The sequence below is a fragment of the Silurus aristotelis genome (assembly GCF_946808225.1).
Source record: "Silurus aristotelis genome assembly, chromosome: 14".
Lineage (NCBI taxonomy): Eukaryota > Metazoa > Chordata > Actinopteri > Siluriformes > Siluridae > Silurus > Silurus aristotelis.
Window position 1 is genome coordinate 17,618,513 of NC_139587.1, and position 23,980 is coordinate 17,642,492.

The 23,980-nt window shown below is 37.7% G+C and overlaps 1 protein-coding gene across 4 annotated transcripts in view; it reads right to left on the reverse strand.

The window, feature by feature from the left end:
- Positions 1 to 4,705: 4,705 nt before the first annotated feature.
- Positions 4,706 to 23,980, reverse strand: part of frmpd1b (FERM and PDZ domain containing 1b) — a 33,136-nt gene continuing 13,861 nt past the window's right edge. For 2 of the 4 annotated variants that reach the window (XM_083561564.1, XM_083561563.1), the window contains 15 exons: positions 21,976 to 22,087; positions 20,168 to 20,331; positions 16,493 to 16,595; positions 14,859 to 14,904; positions 14,662 to 14,766; positions 14,418 to 14,513; positions 14,106 to 14,231; positions 13,849 to 13,968; positions 13,545 to 13,681; positions 13,089 to 13,215; positions 10,932 to 11,024; positions 10,497 to 10,679; positions 10,113 to 10,257; positions 9,015 to 10,022; positions 4,706 to 8,873 (listed from right to left, as the gene is read on the reverse strand). In XM_083561564.1, coding sequence (XP_083417690.1) covers positions 6,628 to 8,873; positions 9,015 to 10,022; positions 10,113 to 10,257; positions 10,497 to 10,679; positions 10,932 to 11,024; positions 13,089 to 13,215; positions 13,545 to 13,681; positions 13,849 to 13,968; positions 14,106 to 14,231; positions 14,418 to 14,513; positions 14,662 to 14,766; positions 14,859 to 14,904; positions 16,493 to 16,595; positions 20,168 to 20,331; positions 21,976 to 22,079 — 4,803 coding nt within the window. In that variant the 5' untranslated portion in view covers positions 22,080 to 22,087 and the 3' untranslated portion in view covers positions 4,706 to 6,627. Of the gene's footprint in view, positions 8,874 to 9,014; positions 10,023 to 10,112; positions 10,258 to 10,496; positions 10,680 to 10,931; positions 11,025 to 13,088; positions 13,216 to 13,544; positions 13,682 to 13,848; positions 13,969 to 14,105; positions 14,232 to 14,417; positions 14,514 to 14,661; positions 14,767 to 14,858; positions 15,651 to 15,875; positions 16,596 to 20,167; positions 20,332 to 21,975; positions 22,088 to 23,980 lie in introns of those variants that run through there. The other 2 variants (XM_083561565.1, XM_083561566.1) reach the window with 2 other exon arrangements.

The window sequence follows — 23,980 nt, forward strand, 5'->3', positions numbered from 1 at the left end:
ACAGAGGCTTACAGGTTCATTCATCTTCTCCCGCTTATCCGTAATTCGGGTCGCGGGGGCAGCAGTCTAAGCAGGCCCCCGCCTTCGACTGCTGCCCAATCCTCACAGCACCATCCCTTACGGTCCCTCCTGCAGGTGGTGAGCCCACGGGAAGGCGGCCCCCTGTCACGCCTACGTCACGGACCTTGATATTTCCCTCGTAACGGACCCCCGGAGCATAGAGGGTTAAGGGCCTTGCTCAAGGGCCCAAGAGTGGCAGCTTGGCGATACCGGGGCTTGAACCCCAGACCTTCCGATCGGCAACCCAGCGCCTTAACCGCTGGAGTCACCACTCCCCCAGGCTTACAGGTTTTCTAACAAAATATATTGGTATTTAAAGCTGTCCATGATCTCAATTGGCATCCCAGACTCAGCTGCTTGATCCCACAACATGATGTTGCCACCACCATGCTTCATGGTCGGCTTTGTGCGAGAATCTCTCGTTTGCACTAAAAATATCTTTTGAATTATGTTCAAAAAGCTTTTACTTGTCCTCAATTGATAATAATCCATTTTGTCTCATGGTTCAGAGTGATTTAGGTGGGAGTGGATGTTGTTTTATGTCAAAGGGCATTCATCTAGAGACACTACCCAATAGCTAAGAAATATTCAGTAAAGAATACGAGAGATTGTTGAGCAGATGTACCTGCAGCTACTTACATTTTGATGTAGGTCCTAAGGGAATCTGCTCGGTAAGGATTTAACTAGTCTTTTTGTCAATTCTAAATGGACTTGTCGTTCTAGGTAATGTCAGTGTGTTGTTACATTGTTACATTTTTTTATTTTTTTTTATACCCCTTGATTAATAACAATCAACAATGAGATGCTTTACATACTTTCTCAGTAGGTAATTTAGCAATCTTGATAGTAATTGAGATTTATTTATTTTTTTCCCCAATAGTATTTTTGATTGATTTAATAATAATATTGTTTAATGGGGAGGTGGTAGCTCAGTGCTTAAGGCTCTGGGTTACTGATTGGAATGCTGGGGGTTTAAGCCCCAGTATGTCCCTAAACCCTCAGGGCTCCAGGGTTTATGGCTGACCCTGACTCCAGCTCCTAACATGTGATATGCGAAGAAAGAATTTCATTGTGCCTGTAAAGTAACAACTATAAAGCACCTTTACCTCTAAATAGGTTCGGGTTTGGTTTTAATTAGTGCTCAGGTTAACTACAATGTTCTAATTGATTGCAGTGCAATTATTTCCAGGCAAATGGGCTTAGCGTTCAGTTAATCAAAATAGTGTTACAGACAAAGTAATCAGAAATGTAATTTAATTTGGATTCATTTTGATACATTTGGGCTTCTGTCTAAATCTATCTTGCTGTGAGTTTTTAAACTTGCTCTCATTAAAATACAATTTTAAATCATTTGCTCTATTTCACAATGCTTTTATAAAAGATAATACCATGGAATCAAAACTGTGGCTTTCAAACCTACAACAGAGCCAGGGTTTAGTAGAGGAAAAGTTAACTGTGATGGCTCAGTTATACATAATGTGGAGACTGGTGTGAAGGAGTGACAAGCAAAAGAATAAAGCAGATATGTATACAGTCTGTGGGGTGATATTTTTGCCATATAATAAATGTATGTGATCTAAAAAACACCATAGCTGCTATATATTTAAAGCTCAAGTTAAAAAGGCCGTTAGATATGTACGTAGATCTGTTTTGCATGACCAAAAATTATATCGTGATAATTTTTCTATATGGATATATGTCAGACTGCTCAAATAACTCTTAGTTAAAGCATTAGAGCAAGATTTCTTTAAAATAACATCCCAGATCCATTTACTCACATTTACTTTGAATAAATGCCACCACCTATACGGTGCTGTAAAATGCTGCAGTGTGTGTGAGGGGAGGGGAGGGAGGGGAGGGGGCTTCTGCGATTGACTGCTTTTGCCTGCAATTAACAAGGAAGATGTTCAAAAAGGGAATTAAATAAGTGATATAAATAACTGATTTTTTGTAAAAACTGGTTTTATATATATTATAAATTTTTAATGATTGTTCATGACTTTTATTTATTTTTAGACATTTCTATTCTGTTGCTGGGGGAAACATTGGTGAACCTTAACTCTTTACTGCCACATGCTGGCGTGATGTAATTGCTCAAAATCACAAAGAGCACACAGACCAAATGGAAGGATTCAAGTTTAAAATTGATTTTATAGTGCTTTATAGTGCTATAGTAAAATTTTTTTATTTTTATCAAAAGTTGTCAAAAAGAATTAAAATACCTAAAGGAACCAAGCTGAGCCTTTTTGTTAATCTAATAAAATAGTAATAATATTTATAATATATTGTATAATAGTGCTGTTTGGACTTTTAAATGTTTATGTTTGTGCTAAAATGTGGTATCATGATTTAATTAGTGTTAAGTCACATAACATATATTGTAACTGCCTACAGCATGTTAACAGGCGTCTAAGTTATTATTTGAAAAGAGAAAAGACAGCAGGCAGGATATCAGTAAGGCACTTCGAACTAAATTTACTATAACAAGTTTTGGCCACAATTTCATATATAAAAGAATTTAAAAAATGAACATAGGAGTGTATTGGATATGTCGAATAAGATTGCATATTAATTTATTCATAATTTTGGTTGGGGTCAATAATAATTTAAATATTCTTTATTTTGAGAATAAAAAACCTACTGAAATTCTCAAAGTTTTAGCATGTTGGCTAAAGTACAGGTTTATGTTAGCGCCCACCTCATTTTTTATTTCATTTTTTACATGCATTTAATCTTTGATGTTCGTTGTTGGTTGTAATGAGAGCTGGCAGTCTTATAATGAACATCATTTTTTCCCCTAGAATTTGTGCATTTTTTCATGACCAGATTTGACACATTACACTAAAACATGCATGTTTCAACATGTTTTTACACCAAAAGAATTCACAGGAATTTGCAAGTTATCAGGGGAAAAATATATATGCAACACAAAGTTGTGTTTGTGATAATTGTGGGCAAGCGAGACATGTTTTGGAACCCAAAAGCCTGCCATATAGTGTATATTCATGATGGGCTTTTAACTTTTTGCACAGCAAGTTAGCAAGTCAGTATGCCTCTTTGCTTACCTACAGCCCTCTCTGCACTGCGACACAAATACACTTCAATGCAGAAATATAGAAATGGGAAAACAAACAAAAGTTTTCCCGAACATCATTGTTGAAGAAAACATTATCTGGGTAAAAACTGAGATCATTTAATTGACCAGTCAATTCATTCATAGTATTGTTAGCATGAATTTTATACATACTTTATATACTGTATATATATACTATATTTGATAGATTTAAAATCTACCTATATTTATCAAGGACAGAGTTGATTTTGTCATTTATTAATGCATTCATGAAACTGTATGTACTCAATCTATGACACACATTTATGCACACAAGCTCTGGCGACCCACTTTGTATAAACTCTGCTGACATAATGGACTCAATTACTAAGCTAGAGTGTCTCCTGAGGCTGAATAACATTCCCTGGATTCTCTGTCACAGCAGTGAATGATTCCATAGAGAATGTAGGAATTACAGTAAGTAAGAAGCAGACACAAAAACCCTTGTAGGGAAATGTAGTGTATGTTACAAAGTGAAAACTTTTGGGCTTTTACTTATATTAACCTACTACTTACTTCATACATTTATTGTATTTTATTTTAAATTTATTTTAAAACACTAACTACTATCCCTGCACAGAAGAAGAACAGAGTTAGTCTATATACGACACACATTTACACAAGCCTTTAAGATTAAGGAAGCTTGAAATAATTTTAACAGGAAGCCATGCACATCACACACATGACACTGCTGCCAAACTTGTTAACAAATTCAAGACTGGAAGTGTTATGGACCAACTGAAAGAACTCAATAAACACCCACTAACAAAGGCACAACTGACATGGTTCATTCAGTCTCTTGCTCCTATGCTGTGTTCTTTAAATCAAGTGATTCTGCCTGATCACCTTTATGCTATTTCTATTTTGAATGGAGTAGTTTATTTCACAATGACCATGTTCCTATTCACAGCACAAAGAGCTCACTGAATGCTGTAATGAAGATAAAAATAATGTCACAAGTGAAAGTGTGCTTCTTAAGATAATGTATTTTCGTTTTTATTTTTTGCATTAAACTGTTATGAAGATAATGGTAAAATTAAAGTTTCTTAAAAATGTTTACTTATTACAGTGTAAATAAAGTAAATAAAAATGATTTTTTAAAATCCTGTCAGAATATATAAGAAATTACTTATTATACCAAATTGAATTTTCCACACTGAACACTAAAATTAAATGCTCCAATTGTGTATAATAAAGTGTCATTTGGTTAAAAAAAAAAAAGAAAAGTGCATTAATCATATATTTTTTTCTGCAACAAATGTATTGCTCTATTTCTGCAATTGATTATCATATAACCCTAGACAATTTATGCCTTTGCTTCTAGTGAAAGAGCATCATCCATCAATAATTTAGTAGCATACATTAAAGATCTTATTTAAACTGAGCTGTATTTAACTGATGATTGGACAGAGCATGATGCCTATGCGCAGCCAGCACTAAAAGTAAATGCACAAAATGAGCAAGCCCCTAAATGCATGGCAAAATCAAAACCTGGAAGAAAGACACAAAGAAACAAAATAATTCAGCAGCAGCTTCCATTAATTTCATTCTTTAATAAGTGATACAGTAGAAGGAATGCAAAATGACTCCACGATTGTCCCTTCATTTTTCAGACAATTTCTCACTGTTCAGAGCTAGTCTGGGTTTATATATGTGGACTCCAAATGCAAGCTAACCGCATACACATAAAACTTAGTACATTTTCGGTTGCTACAATTATGACAAAATTATAAAAACCCCCAAAACAATAGCTACAGGTCTGTTTGAGGTTGTCCTCATTCAGGTAGTTTGATATGGCTAATAAACATTATCAGTGTAATGATTAGTGCCATAACTTGTGTCGGTGTGCTGGAACAAATTTATTAACATTCTACAAGACCATTAATGCAATATTAAGTTGGAATAAGAAAAATTTATGTATTTTGCTATTTTATTATGCTGCTCTTGTAAGTGACCTGTTGCCTGTAATGTGTAACTTAATTGTTTGACATACCATGTGATCTCAGCATGTGTATGTGTGATGTGTGGAAGCTCTTCTCTAATCTAATGCCTTTAGTTAATAAACCATATGTTCATAATTGATCTGTTAATCATCTTTCAGAACCGATTTAGAAAGGTGCTCTCATGCAGATCCATACTTCAGACTTAACCCTTACATGAAAGATGAAATGATGAATGCTACCTGTGACCATACAGAGAGTCACATGACTCTGAAAATGCCACATATTATGACACAATGAATTCAATCATACTTAAACTCAGAACACTTTCTCAATTTTGGGATGCCCACTGTATAACTATTGAAACACTAGTACTAATACCTGGTAATATTTCTTCCCCCAATAATCAGAGGGAAAATTATGATCCAGGATGCAATTGCATAAGTACTTAATTTGACCTCAATCCAGATTTTTTTTTAAAGCACTTCCAGATCAAAAATAAGGCTTGGGTTTATTTGGGAAGCCCCATTATCAAAACAGTTTTGATCAGATATGAGCAATGTTAAATACAAAAACTTTGACAAAAGATATGAGTTAGTGAGACTTGCATAGTAATAAAATAAGTAAAAATAGTGTAGTTCGACTAGTGCTAGAAATGAATGGTCACAATGACAGAGCACCCCGTGCTGCATCATCTTTGGATAAAACTGATCGCTACTATTAACACTAAGCTTACCTACCAATGAAAAAGGAACATAACGGTTCATACTGACATACATATTAAATTAAACACTTTCAGATTTCTCTCGGCATTCATTAATTAATTTCTAGCCAGCTTTCAAAACAAAAAGGAAGAAGACAAACTTCGGAAAGTGAGTTGATCAATTACTGCACACAATTCAAATGATACTGAGTGTTTTATACAGCCTTTCTAGCATCTATTATATGTACACATAATCAGGACTTGGGAGATTAAAGAGTCTTGGTGTCTGCATTGTCCATCTCATGAAGTACCATGCCTAAATCAGTGAAGAGCATTACAAAAAAAAATACAGACACTGGACACCATAACACTGTCTAATTCTGTCGGGATTCACTAGTTATTAGACCAAGAGGTAGGACTTTACATACAACAAACGAAAATGTAGGTATAGGTTATAATCCACGGTGCGCACACATAGGTATGTAAAAATAAATAAGTACTTGAATACATAAAGAAATTAGATATTGTTAGAAAATAGCTACTGTGTGTAACAATAAAACCATATCCCGTTCATAGGGAGACTTGGCAAGACAAACAGTTTTAGAAGACAAAGGTTCTACTTTTTTGGTAGACTAATTTGCCTGTTCATGGGTTTGACTGAGATTTTGTGTGTTTGTGTGTGTACACGGCACTTACTTTTATTTCATGTGTGCCAGCACACATTCAAAGTCTTTAAATCCAAAGAAAACAATTATTATTCTCTTTTTTTTTTTTTTAACTTCTTTGCTCTCTTTCAATGAAAAGTTCCAAGTTCAGAAGTTTAGGGCTAAATGTCTAGTGTCTGTGTCTGTGTCTGGAGTATGTGTCCTAAAGAGCTGCGTTAAAGAGAAGACTGTAGAGATGAGAACCGTGCATTGTTTAGCTAACAATCTGACGCCCTCCCCGTCCCGGGCTGCTTCTACAGCTATCACAAACTCCTTGTACAGACAAACGATTTCTTGAAGCTTTCTTAGGGCTTCAGTGCCATCAATATCACCATGGCAACTTCCACAGTGTGAACAGGACACTTGAAGGCAAGCTGCTGCTAGATGTACCAAAGCTCCAAAGCTATTGCCCAGTGAGAGAAGAGCATCATCCGGTGCCCAACCAACTCGTGTGGCACGCTGACATCCTGCTGCCAGCCTCCGTGCCTCGGCCTGCACTAAACAACGCTCTGTTTCAGAAAAGGAATTGCCATTCATACCACTAGCCTTTTCACATGGCCCCTTTTGGCCTGGAGCATTTATTGCAGTCTCACCGTTCTTAAGCACCAGCAAAAGTTCATCAATATCTTTGTGCAGGGACATGTAGCCACCTTTAAGCCCAGAACCTTTTAGGCCTGTTACATATCGTCTTTCTTGAAGATCCCGAAGTGGATTGTCCATTGGGTTGTATCCCAGAGGTCTAGGCCGAGGTGGAGTAAAGAGGGGGCTAAGCTCAGACGAACTTGAAAGGGGGTGTGGTGAGTCTCTTAGCAAAGACAGGATGTTGGAAGATGGGGCAGAGGAAGGAGCAATAGAGGCCTGGGGTGGTTTGTTGACTCGTTTTTGACGGGAGAACTCGTACACCGTCAGATCCTCATCAAAACCACACACATCCTCACTATCCCCACTAAAGCAATTGGCATAAACAGTATGGCACCCACATGCATCACGGTGGGGTGTGCTAATGCTAGATGGAGGAGATGGCCTTTCCAGACTATCCTTCGTACCACTGTTTTTTTGAGACTTCGGCTGTTCAGACCTGCACGTCCCCAAGTGTGAGAAAAGTTCAGTGGAGTCTTGTAATCCATTCTGCCTTAGGTCTGGATGACCAGAAAATGACGTTTGCTCACCTGGGTCTTTCACATGCGAGGCCACTTCTTGTGGCCCATCTTTGAGCTTTACAACAACCACCTCGGCATCTTTCTCTTTCCAATCATTCAAAGCAGGTACTGAAGTAGATTTCGGAGATTCCTTTGTCGAGTCCTTGTAATCTGCTGCATCCTTGGATGCTGTTGGGTCTCCTAATTTATCGCTGCTAAGTGCTATCGTCCCCAAAATTTCATGGGATCTGGTGAGATACCAGGGCATGTCCTGGATCTTTCCACGTAGTGCTGAGGCAGACAGTCGCCCAGAAGAATTTCTGCTGCTAAAACTCCTTCCAATCCCAAATGAATCTTTGGGATCCAAGCTTATAGAGCCTCTCATCACCACAGATGGGGTTGTAGTGGCTGTCAAAATTGAAGCGCTGCTTCCTGAAATTGCAGTACTCTCATTCCTTAGTTGGCATTTGAGATTTTCATGGCTCAGAGAGACCCCTTTACTCAGAGGAAGGCCTGGTGTTGACCCATTTCGCTGAGACCAGGTATGCAAAGAAATCCCATTTGATGGTTTCTCATCTGCAGTTTTTAGAGCTAGACTAGCAGATGATTGCGAAACTTTAAATATAAGTTTGTCAGGTTCTTGGTCTTGTTCTTTCACAGACTGCAGAGAAGGCAATGATTGGTGTTCTTCTCTTTCCTCTTTTTTATGTAGTTCATCTTCTTTCGAGTCTATATGTTGTGTGCTATTTTGAACATCATTTGAAAGTGTTGCAAAATCCACTGTGGTTGATAACTGGGAATTACTTCGTCGCACGGCTGTGATTAAGGGGGAAGATCTTGGTGGACCAACTGTAGTAACAGGTTTAAACTCCATAGTGTCTGGCTCCATTTCTAAAAGTTCAGAAGACATGTGAGCATTATGTCCATGAATATCTCCGTTACATTGCTGCCCCTTCTTTTCCAAGATGTGATCATTTGAGATATTCTTTGCTGGTGGACCATTCAGCTCTTTATTACCAGGAAAAAATTTTGCAGGAGTGAGACCTTCATGCATGGAACTATCGATCTTCAGGTTGTTTCTACTTATAGATAAAGGATTATCAAGCGGCTTGTCCAGTTGACTCTGCATCTTTGATGGTGCTGGTTCTTCCACACTGATCTTTGCAGAAGTCTTTTTCAGAGCATGCTCTATTCCATTCCCACTTATTTTTTTTTCTGTAAGAAAAAAAAAAGAAAGAAATTAAGATACTAGGAATAAATGCTGCAATAGGATTAGTAAAGAGAATACACAATTTTTACAAGAATTTACAATTAATTATACAGTTGTACTCTACTGTTCAGGAAAAGATCACAGACCTGCAGGTTGTTCTAAGATTGGTGGAGTGAGACGATCCTGTGCATCAAAGAACTCATCTTCTGATTCTGACCCACTGTTTCTGATGTCTTTTGCTAGTTCTGAAACTCTGGACACTGCTCTTGGTGGAGGAGGTGGAGGTTGAACTTTTGGTCTTGACAAGGTGCCTTTAGATCTTGCTTCCTCTTTCTGGTGGAGGTTTCCTAAATCTTTCTTACATGCTGGATGGTTACGGATCCTTGCTAAAAGTGCTTGGACATTGAAGCCAGCTACTGTAGATTTTATGCTATTACTACTGACTGAAGCCAGCACAGCATCAATATCTGCAGATGTATAATTTTTGTTTTCATCTTTATTAATCTCTTCCAAATCACTCAGAGCATCATCACTTGCTTCAGGTGGGCTTGGAAGGGAGTCAGACATTTGGGAGAGGTCACTGTACCGCAAGCCACTGTGCTTATCATAGAGCAATTTAGAGGGAGGGTTTAATATCTCTTTCTGGTTCAATTGTTCAGGGATCTCTAGCAGGTAAGGATGGTGAACATCCAGGCTAGAGGCTCCAGAAGCTTGGTCTGATTTGGGCATCTCTTCCTGAAAAGAGTCCAAAGGAGCAGGCCATGTATTGGATACCCTGCTAATCTCATCAAGAGTGTTAAATGAGTTACTGGACAAACTAGAAAAACTGCTGTTGACTCTTGGGTCTGTGTACCATCCTGTTTCCAGAAGTGCATCTACTCTTGCTGCATAGTCTTCATCCTCAATAGAGCCACATGTACTGGTTCCTTCCAGAGCACCATCATCTTCTTTCTCCACTTTTTCAATCTGGGTCACAATCACCCTTACAATACCTGATTTGGCTTCTTGAATCTCTTCATCTTTCTTATCTTCTCTGTCATCATTTGTTTGAGTGGAGACAGTGTCCTCAGAGACTGGTGTATCTACCAGGTTGTCCATGGAGTAGTCCTCATCTGAGCTCTCATCTGAGTCACTGCCACAGCGGAATCCAAAACCTAAAAAATTTAATTAAAGCATCAACAAATAGCCGTTTAGAACATAAGAAATAAATTCCAAAGATTCGATTGATCTTCTTTATTTTTTACCTTCTTCTAACGGTATACGACGTATTTTGGGCCGAGGGCCCCAGCGGAACACATTCATATTGGGATCCACTAACAATTTACAATAGCCAGCCAGCAGACATGCCAAGTCCTTAGCAGCTACAGAATCCATCAGCAAAGCCAGGGGCTATACATAGAGAGCAAAGGAGAGAAAAAAAAGCATAAACCCTAAAACTGTAAAAATGCTATGCCTATTTGCTCTAAACGGATACTGGAGTATGTGAGATAAATTCAGACATTCCTTAAATATGAAATAGTAAAAGAAAAAAGTGAAGATATGTTTAGAACAATTTGTTCATATACTAAATAACTAAAAAAAGTTCACATTGTTACCTAAAACTTTGCATCTACTTGACACGTGCTTACCTGGATATCATGTAGGTAGATCTTTAACATGCTGACCCTGTCAGACTCAGAGAGCACTTCTACACGGCTGATATAATGGAAGTCTATAATAGTCGAGATCATGTTCAGCTTGTGGTTTAGTATCTGACCGACACCAAATCGTGCTCCCACCAACAAACTCACCAACGACTCCCGGTCCTGCAGCTGAGATACACATATAAAACACACACTCAGCATCATGCTTCCTTACACATGGAATGTCTGCCAAATAAAAAAGAAATATAATACCAATAATCTCAAAATAAGGAAAAAGTACCTGAATAATGTTATTTAATTATTATTTTATTCAACAGAAACAAACAGCACCCAATAGGCTCGTGAATGTTAGAGGAGACATAAGGAATAACACTCCAATAGATTTTAATCTTTTATCAGAAAGAAACAAGGTGATCTCACCAGCATGGTGGCATTGTAGGATCTTCCACTATATGATATCAATTCTGCCATCTGTGTTAGATATGCTAACCTGGCTTGAGGCACTGAGATTATCTGAGAGAAAGAGTGAAAAGTATCAGAGAAAGAAGGCACAAGTGAGTGAACAAATGTTCAGATGAGTACATATTGTAAGCATCACAAAAACACATTCACACTCATACTTGTTCTTCTATTTCTGGGAGTTTCACACAATGTTGCTGCATTTGCTGTAATGTTTATCAAATCATGATTTCTTAATTAGCTCTGAATTGTATTAAGCTTTATGAAGTATATAGAGAAAATAAAAAATATAAGGGTGTGATTTTTACACTTTTATACAATATATACAGTTTGTATGTATATACACATATCTATCTATCTATCTATCTATCTATCTATCTATCTATCTATCTATCTATCTATCTATCTATCTATCTATCTATCTATCTATCTATCTATCTATCTATCTATTTTATATATAGTTAGGAATGTTTCTCCTTTTAAGAGAAATTCTTAAAGCTGGACATAAAAAGCTAAATAATCCATAGCAATAGCATTAGCAGCTAACCAGGAAGTGGTTAGCTTTTTTATGCATGTGCAAAACAAATCTTATTTCCGGTACAGAATAAGTAGCCAAAGCTCCTATAGCTAATTACTAGTTTCTTTATTTTATAGCCCTGGTATTGTTGTGTATGTTTTCCACTTTAAAGAGCAAAGGCAGAGGTGGAGGCGGAAGCGGAGATTAAACAAATTTGCGGTTTGCCACATAATACGTTTCTGAGGAAACGCAGATTTTAACTATGTTCCGCACGTAAAAAGATTGCATTTGGCACCGAAAGTGTGTACTGAAACAAAAGCCATGTACAGTTAAACCCAAAATATTAGATAGAGAAAGACAAACACACAGAATATCACAAAAGTTAGTACTTCATTCATATTTTAACAATCATTTAAGTATATCTTCTCAAGGGACAATACTATAGAAGATCAATATATATTTCAGAGTATTCAATGTGCAGATTGTTTAGCAGTAAAGATTTACTTTCCTCTGAAAATAACTCAACATACAGCCATTATTGTCAAAATAGCTGACAACAAAAGCGAGCTGTGTGATTAAAGATGTGCATCATGTAACCATGCAAAGCCACATGTCCTATTCATCATGTTCATGTTTTTGTCTGCTTGACAGGAAAATACAAATTTGTGCTCTTGTATCAGTAACGTTTGAACAAAATTTGGTGCTTTTAAAACAATTCTCTTATACTAACCACTGGATGTTTAACATGGCACCTCATGGGAAAGAACTCTCTGAGGATTTAATAATTAGAATTGTTGCGCTCCACAAAGATGGCCAACGCTTTCAGAAGATCAGTAAAACCGTGAAACTGAGTTACAGTACAGTTCCAAGACAGGTTTCAACATGAAAACAACCCCAAACGCACCGTCAAGATTATAACTGCCTTACTGAAGGTGAAGGTGATGGAGTGGCCAAGTATGCTTCCAGACCTGAACCCTATTGAGAACCTGTAGGGCATCCTCAAGCAGAAGGTGAAGCGTCATGTGTCTAACATCCGGCAGCTTCGTGTTGTCATTATGGAGGAGTTGAAGAGGATTCCAGCAACAATCTGTGCAGCTCTGGTGAATTCCATGCCCAGGAGGATTAAGGTCGTGCTCGATAACAATGGTGCTCACACAAAATATTGACACTTTGTACACAATTTTGACATGTTTACTTAGGGTGTACTCACTTTTGTGGCCAGCTATTCTAAAAATAATGGATGTGTATATTTTTTTCCAGAGGACAGTAAATCTGTACTGCTATACTGCAACTGCTATCTAAGCTGCACATTGACTACTCTAAAGTAAATATACGTTTAATTTCTCTACTATTGTCCCTTGAGAGGATATACGTTGCTAAAATGTGGAGTGTACTCACTTTTGTGATAATGTATATACTGTGAATATATAAAATGTATTGTGTATTTATTATACTACAGATTATCAGAATTATTCTATAGATTTTTTAATAAATTTTATAGTATATTCCTATCAATCTTATGTAATCTTAATTTCTTATTTAATCAAAATTAATTGAAATTTTATGTTACACTTTCCAGCCCTAGTACACACAAAACTTACTTTTTGACGCGGTTCAAGCAGTGACTGGATTTTCTTCATATGACTTGTAAGAGCTTTCCGCAAATCTTTCTCCCTCATATTCCTCAGTAGTGTGGGTGAAATAAAACTCTCCAATCCGAACTCCTTTCTGAAAAATGACAAACAGTTTGCCAATTTATAATCATTATCTTTATTTGGTTGGCAGGCAGATACCCTCTCAGGTTATACAGTCAAGTTGTGTTAAAGGGCAGAGAAAATAACTGCCATTAGGTCAGAATTGATCATCTGGTAAACAAGCAAGCAACTGTCACAAAGCATTAATGACTTGGAAGAGAATAACAAACATAGTGCCTGCCAAGGTCAAAGACTGCAAGGAGATATGCTTTTTAAACATACTCTTAAATTGTACAACATAAGTGCTTTACATTCGAGTTGCAAGTGTATTAGTATAAATACCTGCCAGTGTGAGACACTTACATAATATTCTTGATAGATGCTCTAGTAGTTTGTCCACAACTAGCCAACCTTTCATGCATATGCAATGCTGCTAGCCTCAAAGCAGTGTTACATTTCATCTCTACTGCAAACCGTTCCTGCAGCACATCCCCAACGCTCTACATATACAAATGCACACAAATCCTGCATCTTGAACAACAAGGGATTATGCCCAATGTTTAACATGCAAGACATTAGCCTGCAGTAAACAAATGTACTCAGACAACATACACAATATGACTTGAGCAAAATCATTATTGAAACATTAATTAAAAAGTATATTTACCTGGTGAAAAAGGTACTCAAAAGCGACCGGGTCATCATGCAGCAAGTCCACTGGATCTCGGGGAATAAAACAAACTCGGAACAGGCATCTGTAATCATGCGAGTCCTTCTTTTGGACCACCTAAGTGATTAACATGATTAGAAAAGATTTTCTTCCATAAAATACTGTAAGTGTGTGAACCTCACTGTTAAACCTGAGTACATGTAAAAGAAAGATTGAGGCAGGGGTTGGAAGGAGACTGAGATCTTATTAGTTACCTTCTGTATGAGCTCATCTTCATGCAGTAACAGCAGCTTGGTGATGCTGTATTGCTGTTCCAGCACCAGAGAGAAATACTCAATAGATCGAATTGACAACTTGTCCTTTAAAGTCAGCACAATGTCCTACAAACACAAACATGAGCAACATTACCTTTAAAGAGTATATTTGTGTATCAACATAAACATATAATTCTCACTTTTTTGGTATAATGGGGTCAGGTTATTCTTTAATTTATACATGTGGCTTGGTAATAGGTATATTCATTTAAAAACTGATTATACAGTCACAGGGAAATGCTGCAAACAAACCTTCACTGTGGTAGTTTTATCAAATTTGAAGGCTTTGGTTTGCCCATTCTCTAGGTAGACCTTAAGCACATTGGGCAGGAAGAGAAGAGAGTTTCCCTGGGGACACAAATAAATGGTCTTTGGTTGTTTTTATTTTTAAAATAGTGAATGACTGGATGAAACCTGTGTAAGTGAATGCTTTGTGTTCGTGTGTGTGTCTGTGTGTGTGTGTATATGGGGGGTAGTTTGCATGTGGTGTCTCAACCTGAGTGTGTCCGTTGACTAATACTTCCTCTGCAAAGCGCACTTTAACCGGATTTCTTCTCAGTCGAGCTCTCTTTTCTGCTGACATAAATGAGGACTTGGGGTTCTGAAAATAAAGCATCCACACCCTTCTGTTACCAAGACACAGGAGCTTCTACAGTGTCATATTCTATATAAGCACGGTTGGCATGTCCTCACCAACATGTTTCTGAGGACTGTCAGGGTTACAGAATCCTGGCACTGCCTAGTAAAAAAAAACAGGAGGTTAATCAGAACTGTACGGCAAAAAATGTGTTCCATCAAATACATAAATATCTGTATTTAAGACCTGATTTCTTCTTTTCCATTCAGTGATGTTACTCTAAAAAGTGCTATATTAAATCAAGTTCACTTGCAGTTATAAATTATATGACTATAAATTACTATGAGATAGAATTTGTCTTGTGAAGTGTTCATGACACAGATACACTACATGAACAAAAGTTTGTTGGCACCTGACCCTAAGATTCATGTGCTCTTCGACCATCCCATTCCAAATTTTGTCCCTGTTTGCTGTTATAACACCCTCCACCCTTCTGAAAACATGTCCCACTAGGTTTTGGATTGGAGTATGGTTGTGGAGATCTGTGCTCATTCAGACATAAAGCTGTTAGTAAAATAGGGTATTAATGTAGGGTAAGAAGGTCTCGGTTTCAATGTCTGCTTTTGAATTCATGCCAGAGGTGTTCAGTAGGGTTGAGGTCAGAGCTCTATAGCCGAGCAATTAAGATCTTCTATTCCAACCCATGTAAACCATATCTTAAGGGACCTTGTTTTGTGCAGGGGGCATTGTCATGCTGGGACAGGTTTGTGTCTCTTAGTTCAAATGAAGAGAAAATATAATGCTTCCATATCCAAAGACCTACACAACTGTGTGCCTCCAACTTTGTTGTAACAATTTGGGAAAGAACCACATATGGCTGAACAGGTCAGGTGTCCCAATACTTTTGTCTGTTTAATGCATATGTTATATTAGTGCATTTTCCAGTTAAATTTGTTCTAGAATTGTTAAGGAATAAATTTGATCCAGCATGTGCTAAAACATTTGAATAGTAGCATAGGTAATAGCAGCATTAAGAGACTTGAAGCTGGTTAAACTGGTTGTGTGCTAGGAATATTTTAATATGCATTGATATTTTAAAATGCTTTTAATACATAAATAAATAAATTATGAGCTTGTTATAATCTTTAGCAACAATACAGTGTTAATGGGCAGAATTAATATATTACATACAGGGTTAGACGAAAAATTATCAGTAACATTAAACAAACACATTAATATAGTCAAAGTAGTCTAGTTTGTGTCATTTGAGGTAAAAAGCCTAATTAAACAGTACATATAGAGAGTATCATATATTTCCTGTCAGAATTCCTAGTTAGAAGAATGTGTCATTTGTATACTTTATAAACTGCAGTTAGGGTTCTTTAAAAGACCCAATGAAGGTTTCAGGAAGTCAGTAAAACTGTAGGCACTGTAGAGTTTCCTGTTTAAATTATTGAAAACATAGTACAGGAAGCTGTTCTGAAATGTAGAAAAAAGGAGCTTTAGATATATTTCCCAATTATGGCTTCCAGGTTAAATTATTTGTAGCCACCAACTCAGTTGCGACATAACAAAATGTACATTATTACTTTAATAGCAAACTCATAAGTCGCATGGCTCATGTTTCCAAAGAGAAAACCTATTTACCTTATGCTAGGTAGGACTGCTCTTTTGCTGTATGGGACATTCATTTCAGGTTGTAAGGAGAAGAAAAATGCATGTTAAGAGAGACAAAAAAACAATGATTTACCTAATCATGTTGTCTATATATTCAGGAGATAGGTCATCGATGGCTTTGTTATTCACTTTCAATACTTGATCACCTGGTAAGAGCCGCCCATCAGCTGGTCCTCCTACAATTTGACCAAAATAATCACGTGAAAATGTATCAATTGTCTTTTAATTACAGTGCAAGAAGCTTATCAACATCGGTAATGTTGTGGATAGTAATGTGTTACAGCAACACAACAACACTTTCCCCTCTAGTTAAATACCAAATGGCATAATAAAGGCTATATAGAGCACAAGGAACATTGTAGAATGTCAATATATTCTATTCTATATACAGAACAGTCAAGAGGAAGCTCTTTGAAATTTAAATAAAATGTGCTTAAGGCATAAAACTAACAGAAAAACCCTATTTTTGATTTACTGCAGGTTGCAGTGAATTTCCTTTGATTTAGGAACTGCATGCTTTTTGATGATGTTACGTAATTATGTTACATAACATCAATACAGACAATAAAGCATGCCAGACATGATAAAGCTGATGTTAATGATGGTGATGATTCATGTTTTTAGTCTGCTAATTTCAATTTTTTTTTGTTATAAAATGTATTTGTTTGAGTATGAATTTATGTATTGCTCTGGATGGAAACATAGCTCAACTACATTTATAACAAAATATATGACTATTTAAATCAAGGAAACAAAAAAAGGAAAAATTCTAAAGATAACTAACTAAAAGAAAGGTAAGAAAGTAAATTGTTACCCTGATTATGACAGCAACCTTGAATAAAGGAACTTGCTAAAATCACATTTTACATAACTAAATTTGAATGAGTACTTATATTTGAGTCATTCTGCTGTACCATTTAGGTACTGCATTATGTAACATAGAGAATATTTTTTTTATTTTTTTTTTCAGTATTTATGCAGAGAGAAATGACCTGAATACTGCAAGATGCTCAGTATTCTGGTCAGGCACCCTTCTCTTTAGGTCAGAATAAGACCTCACTCACATACGTGTGTAAATGCTCAAACACACAATTCGCCCTCCTGCTGTAAAAATACCCCCTCCTTTAATGATATCTCTTCGCTTTCTTTGCCAGACTGCACATTGCTGCGTTTGTATCTATCCCACTCTCTTTCTTTCTCACCTTGGTTCTAGGCCAAAATATACCTTGGCAACAAGCATGCATGCACAGACACACGCACACACTCCTTCTTATGTCTCCTTCCCTATTCCCACTCCTCTTGTCTCCATCTCCCTCTCCCTCCCTCTCACCCCCCTCTCTCCCCCCTCTCTCCCTCCCTCTCTCTCCCTCCCTCCCTCTCTCTCCCTCCCTCCCTCTCTCCCTCCCTCCCTCCCTCTCTCCCTCCCTCCCTCTCTCCCTCCCTCTCTCCCTCCCTCCCTCCCTCTCTCCCTCCCTCCCTCCCTCTCTCCCTCCCTCTCTCCCTCCCTCCCTCTCTCCCTCCCTCTCTCCCTCCCTCCCTCCCTCCCTCCCTCCCTCTCTCCCTCCCTCTCTCCCTCCCTCCCTCCCTCCCTCTCTCCCTCCCTCTCTCCCTCTCTCCCTCCCTCTCTCCCTCCCTCTCTCCCTCCCTCTCTCCCTCCCTCCCTCTCTCCCTCCCTCTCTCCCTCCCTCTCTCCCTCCCTCCCTCTCTCCCTCCCTCTCTCCCTCCCTCTCTCCCTCCCTCTCTCCCTCCCTCTCTCCCTCCCTCTCTCCCTCCCTCTCTCCCTCCCTCTCTCCCTCCCTCTCTCTCCTCTAGAATGTAATTATCAGGCTGAAGGGCAGCAAGTTTCTCCCACTTGGCTCTGATCAGCTGTTTCTGCCGCAGAAGCCATGGTGTCAGCATGCTGCTTCTCTGACAGTGAGGAAGTATATGTGCATATATGTGGTTGTGCACAAAAGTCAGAGTCTGTTTAGGTAAGAGGATGCAGCTTAAAGAGTGTTTTACATGTGTGAGGAAATATAGAGCCAAGTTAGTGGCCTGCGTGTAAGTGAATGTGTCGAAATGTGTGTGTGTGTGTGTGTGTGTGTGTGTGTGTGTGTGTGTGTGTGTGTGTGTGTGTGTATATACATACACATTAGTCCCTGAGTGCACCTGCATCTTATAGAATGAAATAAATAGAAGAGATGCAGCTGGTTCTCATTGCTCTCTGAACTTGACAGGCATGAAACGCAATCACACAAACCAAACAGAGATAATTGCGTGTGACCGATTTAGACTTTTTCTGTCTCTTGAACATACACACACACAGGGAAAGAAGTGATTAGGAGAGTGTTCACTGTAACCCTGGCTATGATAATTAAAAAGAAGGATAGAAAAGAAAAAGGCAGGGTGAATAAAGTTGAATCTGATTTGATGTGGTGCACAGCTGGATGCTTCACACAGAGTGGGAGAGAAGTATTCATGACAGCCACGCACATGCACAGCAACCAAAAAGACAGACAGAGTAAATGTCAGACTGTTTGTAGATGAGAAGCAGCACGATTGCTTTGCCCTACCAAGGCTATTGTTTTTTAGATGAAAAGAGCATCTAATCAAATTTTAACTCCGACCATCCGGTCCTTTAAATCACAACCAATAGAATTCAGTTCTCACCTAACAACCAAACCCCAAGTTAGTCCATACAACTTATTAAATATAAAATGAGCACTGGGTGGGAAATGTTGCAATGTGACTTGTAATAAAGAGACAGCGTTGCCAGGTTTGTACTCAGATAGCAACTATACACTGAAGAATGTGGCCCAGAGCTATCTCAAAGAGTAGCTTGTCCAAGTCCCTGCCTTTTGTAGAGGCCCCAGCTAAAAATAAAAAAACAGGGGCTAAAATAGATGTTAAGAGAGAATTCTACAGTCAGCAAGCAAACTGCAAAAGTCTAAATGTTTCTGAAGCATTTTTCAGATATTTTTTTTTTTATTGTACATTAAGTGGCACCATTACTTGTTATTAACGCAAGCGCACTTTGCTAGATGACAAATACTAAGGAGTTTTTTCCCTTCTTTTCTTGCTGAAGGAGGCTGTGACGAGTGGGGAAAAAAGGTGTGTACTGCAAATATTAATATTAAGGGGGGAAGCAGCAAGGGAAACAAGAAAGGGCTATCAAAAAACTAAAAACACTTGTAAAACTATGGAGAAATTAATTATAGAAAAAAATGTGTCACTCAGTATCAGTCATGCATACATCTACTTATTCGGATTCCCTTTTTTAAATTAAACAATATTGCAATGAGAATACGAATCAGAGATTGCAGGAAATTTTTTCCACAACATGGACAAACCTTGTGCATTTTTAATTTGCCATGCGCCCACCATTTAAGCCGATTTCACGGCTAAATCTGAGCTTAAGATGTGTTGCAGCAGCTGCCTAAATGGTGTGCCGACTCTGTCTCTCTGGTACAGCGCAGGCGTACGTCAGAAACTCTTCACCGATAGAGAAAAAATCCTTTGTAACAGCTACCATAAAAAGTCTGTTAGCATTTAAGAAATGCTTAACTTGACAAGAGCTGATTATCTTTATTTCTATAGCTTACTAGTATGCACATTAAATCTATCTGAGCCAGCAACAACAACAAAAAAATCACACTATGAACACAATAGAGACAGAACACCTTGCTACTAACTGCACTGATGTTGTCTAAGCAAATGGAACTACCAGTAAATGGGGTTTAAAGTATACCTAATGCTGTTTCTTGTGTACCTGGAATAACATCCCTGACCAGCAGGGGAAGCTGTGTGGAGAGTGTGAAGCCATGCGAGTCCAGCACAGCATCTCTGATCACCTCCACAGTCTCCTTTACTGGGAAATGGTGTTGGCCTCCATCGTCTGAGCGGCCTGACTTCCTGTCCCCCAAAATACGCTCCCTTTAAGAAACAGCATAGTAAATTTAAAGTGAGCTCACACATACACCTATATGTATACACTCACAGCTTTTTTTAATGACAAGGTGTAGATTCCACCGCTCTAATGGTTATAATGCATCTTTGGTTTAATTTCAGCAATAAAATATATACAAGGAATCCAAAGTGTCATTATAGACATGTAATACATCATCTACATCTGTGATGTGTTCAATGTTTTCTTTTTTTTGCTATTGAGTAATATTTAATATCCCTCAATTGGCCTTGAGAGGAAAGATATGCTTTTATAAATCATTTCCACAATCTCATGTGTAGTGTATTGTATATTGTATTGTGTGTAGATTTAAAATAAATAATTAAAACATTTGACATTGGATGGTAACCCATGAACTCAAAGGTAAGAGTAGAAATCTACCATAATTGTGGACCTTTAAAGAAGTAGTGCTATTTGGATCCCACTTCATGGGGAGTTTGGACATTGGACCTCTGAGTGTTTAAAGGCTCTGGCATGGAGAAGCTGTTGTTGGATTTATGATGATCGCACATGTTAAGCTTTTTTTGGAGTTACTCAGTAGCTCCTGGTTTCATAATCTCAAATGACTGTATAAGACTGTAGAAAGGAAATTACTTATAATCTTACATTCTGGTGCTCATGTTTTCACTCTCCAGTGTTCTGTATTGTTTAAAGATTTATAATCACACTCTTGATGTCACCCAAATGAGGATGGGTTCCTCTTTTGAGTCTGGTTCTTCTCTAGGTTTCTTCCTTATAACATCTAAGGGAGTTTTTCCCTACCACACTCGCCATGGCTGCTCATCAGGGGTAAATACACATCGTTCACCTTAACTGTTAAATTCCGTAAAGCTGCTTTGAGACAATGTCTGTTGTGAAAAGCCCTTTAGAAATAAACTTGACTTGACAATTGTGTTTTTATGCTGTTCATTAATAACCACCCACATGTTATGGTTCAGCCATTAAACTGGTAGTTACAAGATCTTAAAAAGGCTAGCATGGTCACTAAAATCAACAATAGTTCCATCTTCTGCATGTTGTGATCAGAAAAGTGATTAGAAACACCTACAAGTCACAATGTCAATAGACAAATCATATCCTTTTAACTAAACTTCATATATGTTCTTCATTGAGACTGTTTGTGTCTCAAAAAAAAAAACAGTACACAATGGTCAGTGAACCAGTATAATTTTCCCTTAAGGTGTGATAAACAAATTTAAGAAGCCGTGTGCACATTTTACAAGAACAGCACTGTCAGCAGTTGAACACTGTTCTGGAACACAGTATTCTTTGTGCATGGTAATCAGCAAGTTGGCTAAGAGTGAAAGATGAATACAACTGACCTGCAAACACAATCAGCAAAACAAACACAACATGCAATGCTGTATGCCTATTTGATAAATGATTAGCACATTGTACTGTGAGACAGCAAACAAGAGCAAAGACAAATAGAGAAGAAATCCATTGCTGTATTTGCACAGTAGGGTGTTTATGGGTGTCAGATTTAGATTGCTGCTTTTTGTCCTTACACTTGCAGTGAAAAGCACTTGTGTGACCACATTAAGAGTTAGCTTAATTAATTACATTTCGTGTGTGTGTGTGTGTGTGTGTGTGTGTTTGTGTGTGAAGTCTACCTGCTGAGGGAGTCCCGTGATCGACGCAGCCATCTCCCCACAACCTGCTCTACCCGACGCACCCTGCGTGGAGAGCGACTCCTACTCCTCTCTCTTTCCTCCATTTAAATGACTTAAATAGAGAGAAAAGAAGTTTGAGAACTATGTTAAGTAACAGGATTGATGGCAGTACAGATGGCAAGTTCTTTGATTATAATCTACAATAATTGATTATAATTCTCATTAATTGCAGCATATGGCCCACAGAAATGTATCTGCATTTATATTATACATAAAAATATTCACAGTTCTATTCAGTTAACCCACACTTTATGTCTGTAACCACTTGTGTCAGTAAACATCAGTGAAACACTAACAAAATGAGACAGTGTATTTACAAAACAGCAGATTTAACAGTAAAGACAGAAACATGCTCTCACGTAATCTCAGAAGCAAACACATAAATGCGTTTGTTCTGGGGGTGACGCATACACATGAGCCTGCACATTGTCAGACACACCCTTTTACATTTCTTATACTTCTGTACATGTTGCCTCTCCGCTGTAAGAATAAAGAAACACTCTCTTATGATATGATTTTCCCCATCATTGCGTAGAGATACAAGGGGCTATAAAAGCTCCAGTCACTGATAAATAGACCATTAACTACTCTGCTAAACCACAGGGACACCATCAATGGTAGTATCTTAACTGTGCTTAAATATGATGAATTGATCTGCTGATGAAACTGAGTAATCAATGAGCCTTTACTCCAACTATAGAACTGCATTCGATCATCACACATAGTGTACAATGATTGTGTATGTGTGTGTGCGTGTGCATGTATATATAATATACACGCACACACACACAATCATTGTACACTATGTGTGATGATAGAATGCAGTATATATCTATCGCGCGCTCTCTCTCTCTCTCTCTCTCTCTCTCTCTCTCTCTCTCTCTCTCTCTCTCTCTCTCTCTCTCTCTCTCTCTCTCTCTCTCTCTCTCTCTCTCAGAATATATTATATATATATATATATATATATAACACACACAGTACAGAACAAAAGTTTGGACACACCTTCTCATTCAAAGAGAATTCATTCTTTATTTTCATGACTATGAAAATTGTAGAGTCACACTGAAGGCATCAAAACTATTAATTAACACATGTGGAATTATATATGGAATTATATACTTAACAAAAAAGTGTGAAACAACTGAAAATATGTCATATTGTAGGTTCTTCAAAGTAGCCACCTTTTGCTTAGATTACTGCTTTGCACACTCTTGGCATTCTCTTGATGCCTACTTTGAAGAACCTACAATATGACATATTTTCAGTGCACTTTTTTGTTATGTATATAATTCCACATGTGTTAATTCATAGTTTTGATGCCTTCAGTGTGACTCTACAATTTTCATAGTCATGAAAATAAAGAATGAATTCTCTTTGAATGAGAAGGTGTGTCCAAACTTTTGGTCTGTACTGTATATATAATATATATATAAACTTTTGGTCTGTACTGTATATATAATATATATACAGTACAGACCAAAAGTTTGGACACACAAGGTGTGTCCAAACTTTTGGTCTGTAATATATATATATATATATATATATATATATATATATATATATATATATATATATATATATATATATATATAGTCTGTCTCTCTCAGCTGTGAGAGAGAGAGAGAGAGAGAGAGAGAGAGACTCCTAAAGCTAAGAGCTATAGAGGGACACAGAGACCGTGAGCGACAAAAAGGCAGAAAGAAAGAGTCCATTCATGCTTTAACAAGGAAAAAAAAACGCTGCTCTTATTCACATTTGCTCAGTGTCATGGCGCCTGACCTCAGCCTCACTGCCTGCATCAGTGATTTCTATACTGCTGTGGGAAAAAAGGAAAAAAAAGTTTTTAAACTGACCTGCTAAACTTCTACAACTTCTACTTGCCAAGCACATGAACCCAATCTGTAATCAAAGCACACAACACTTAACAGTTGCAGCCAAGACTATG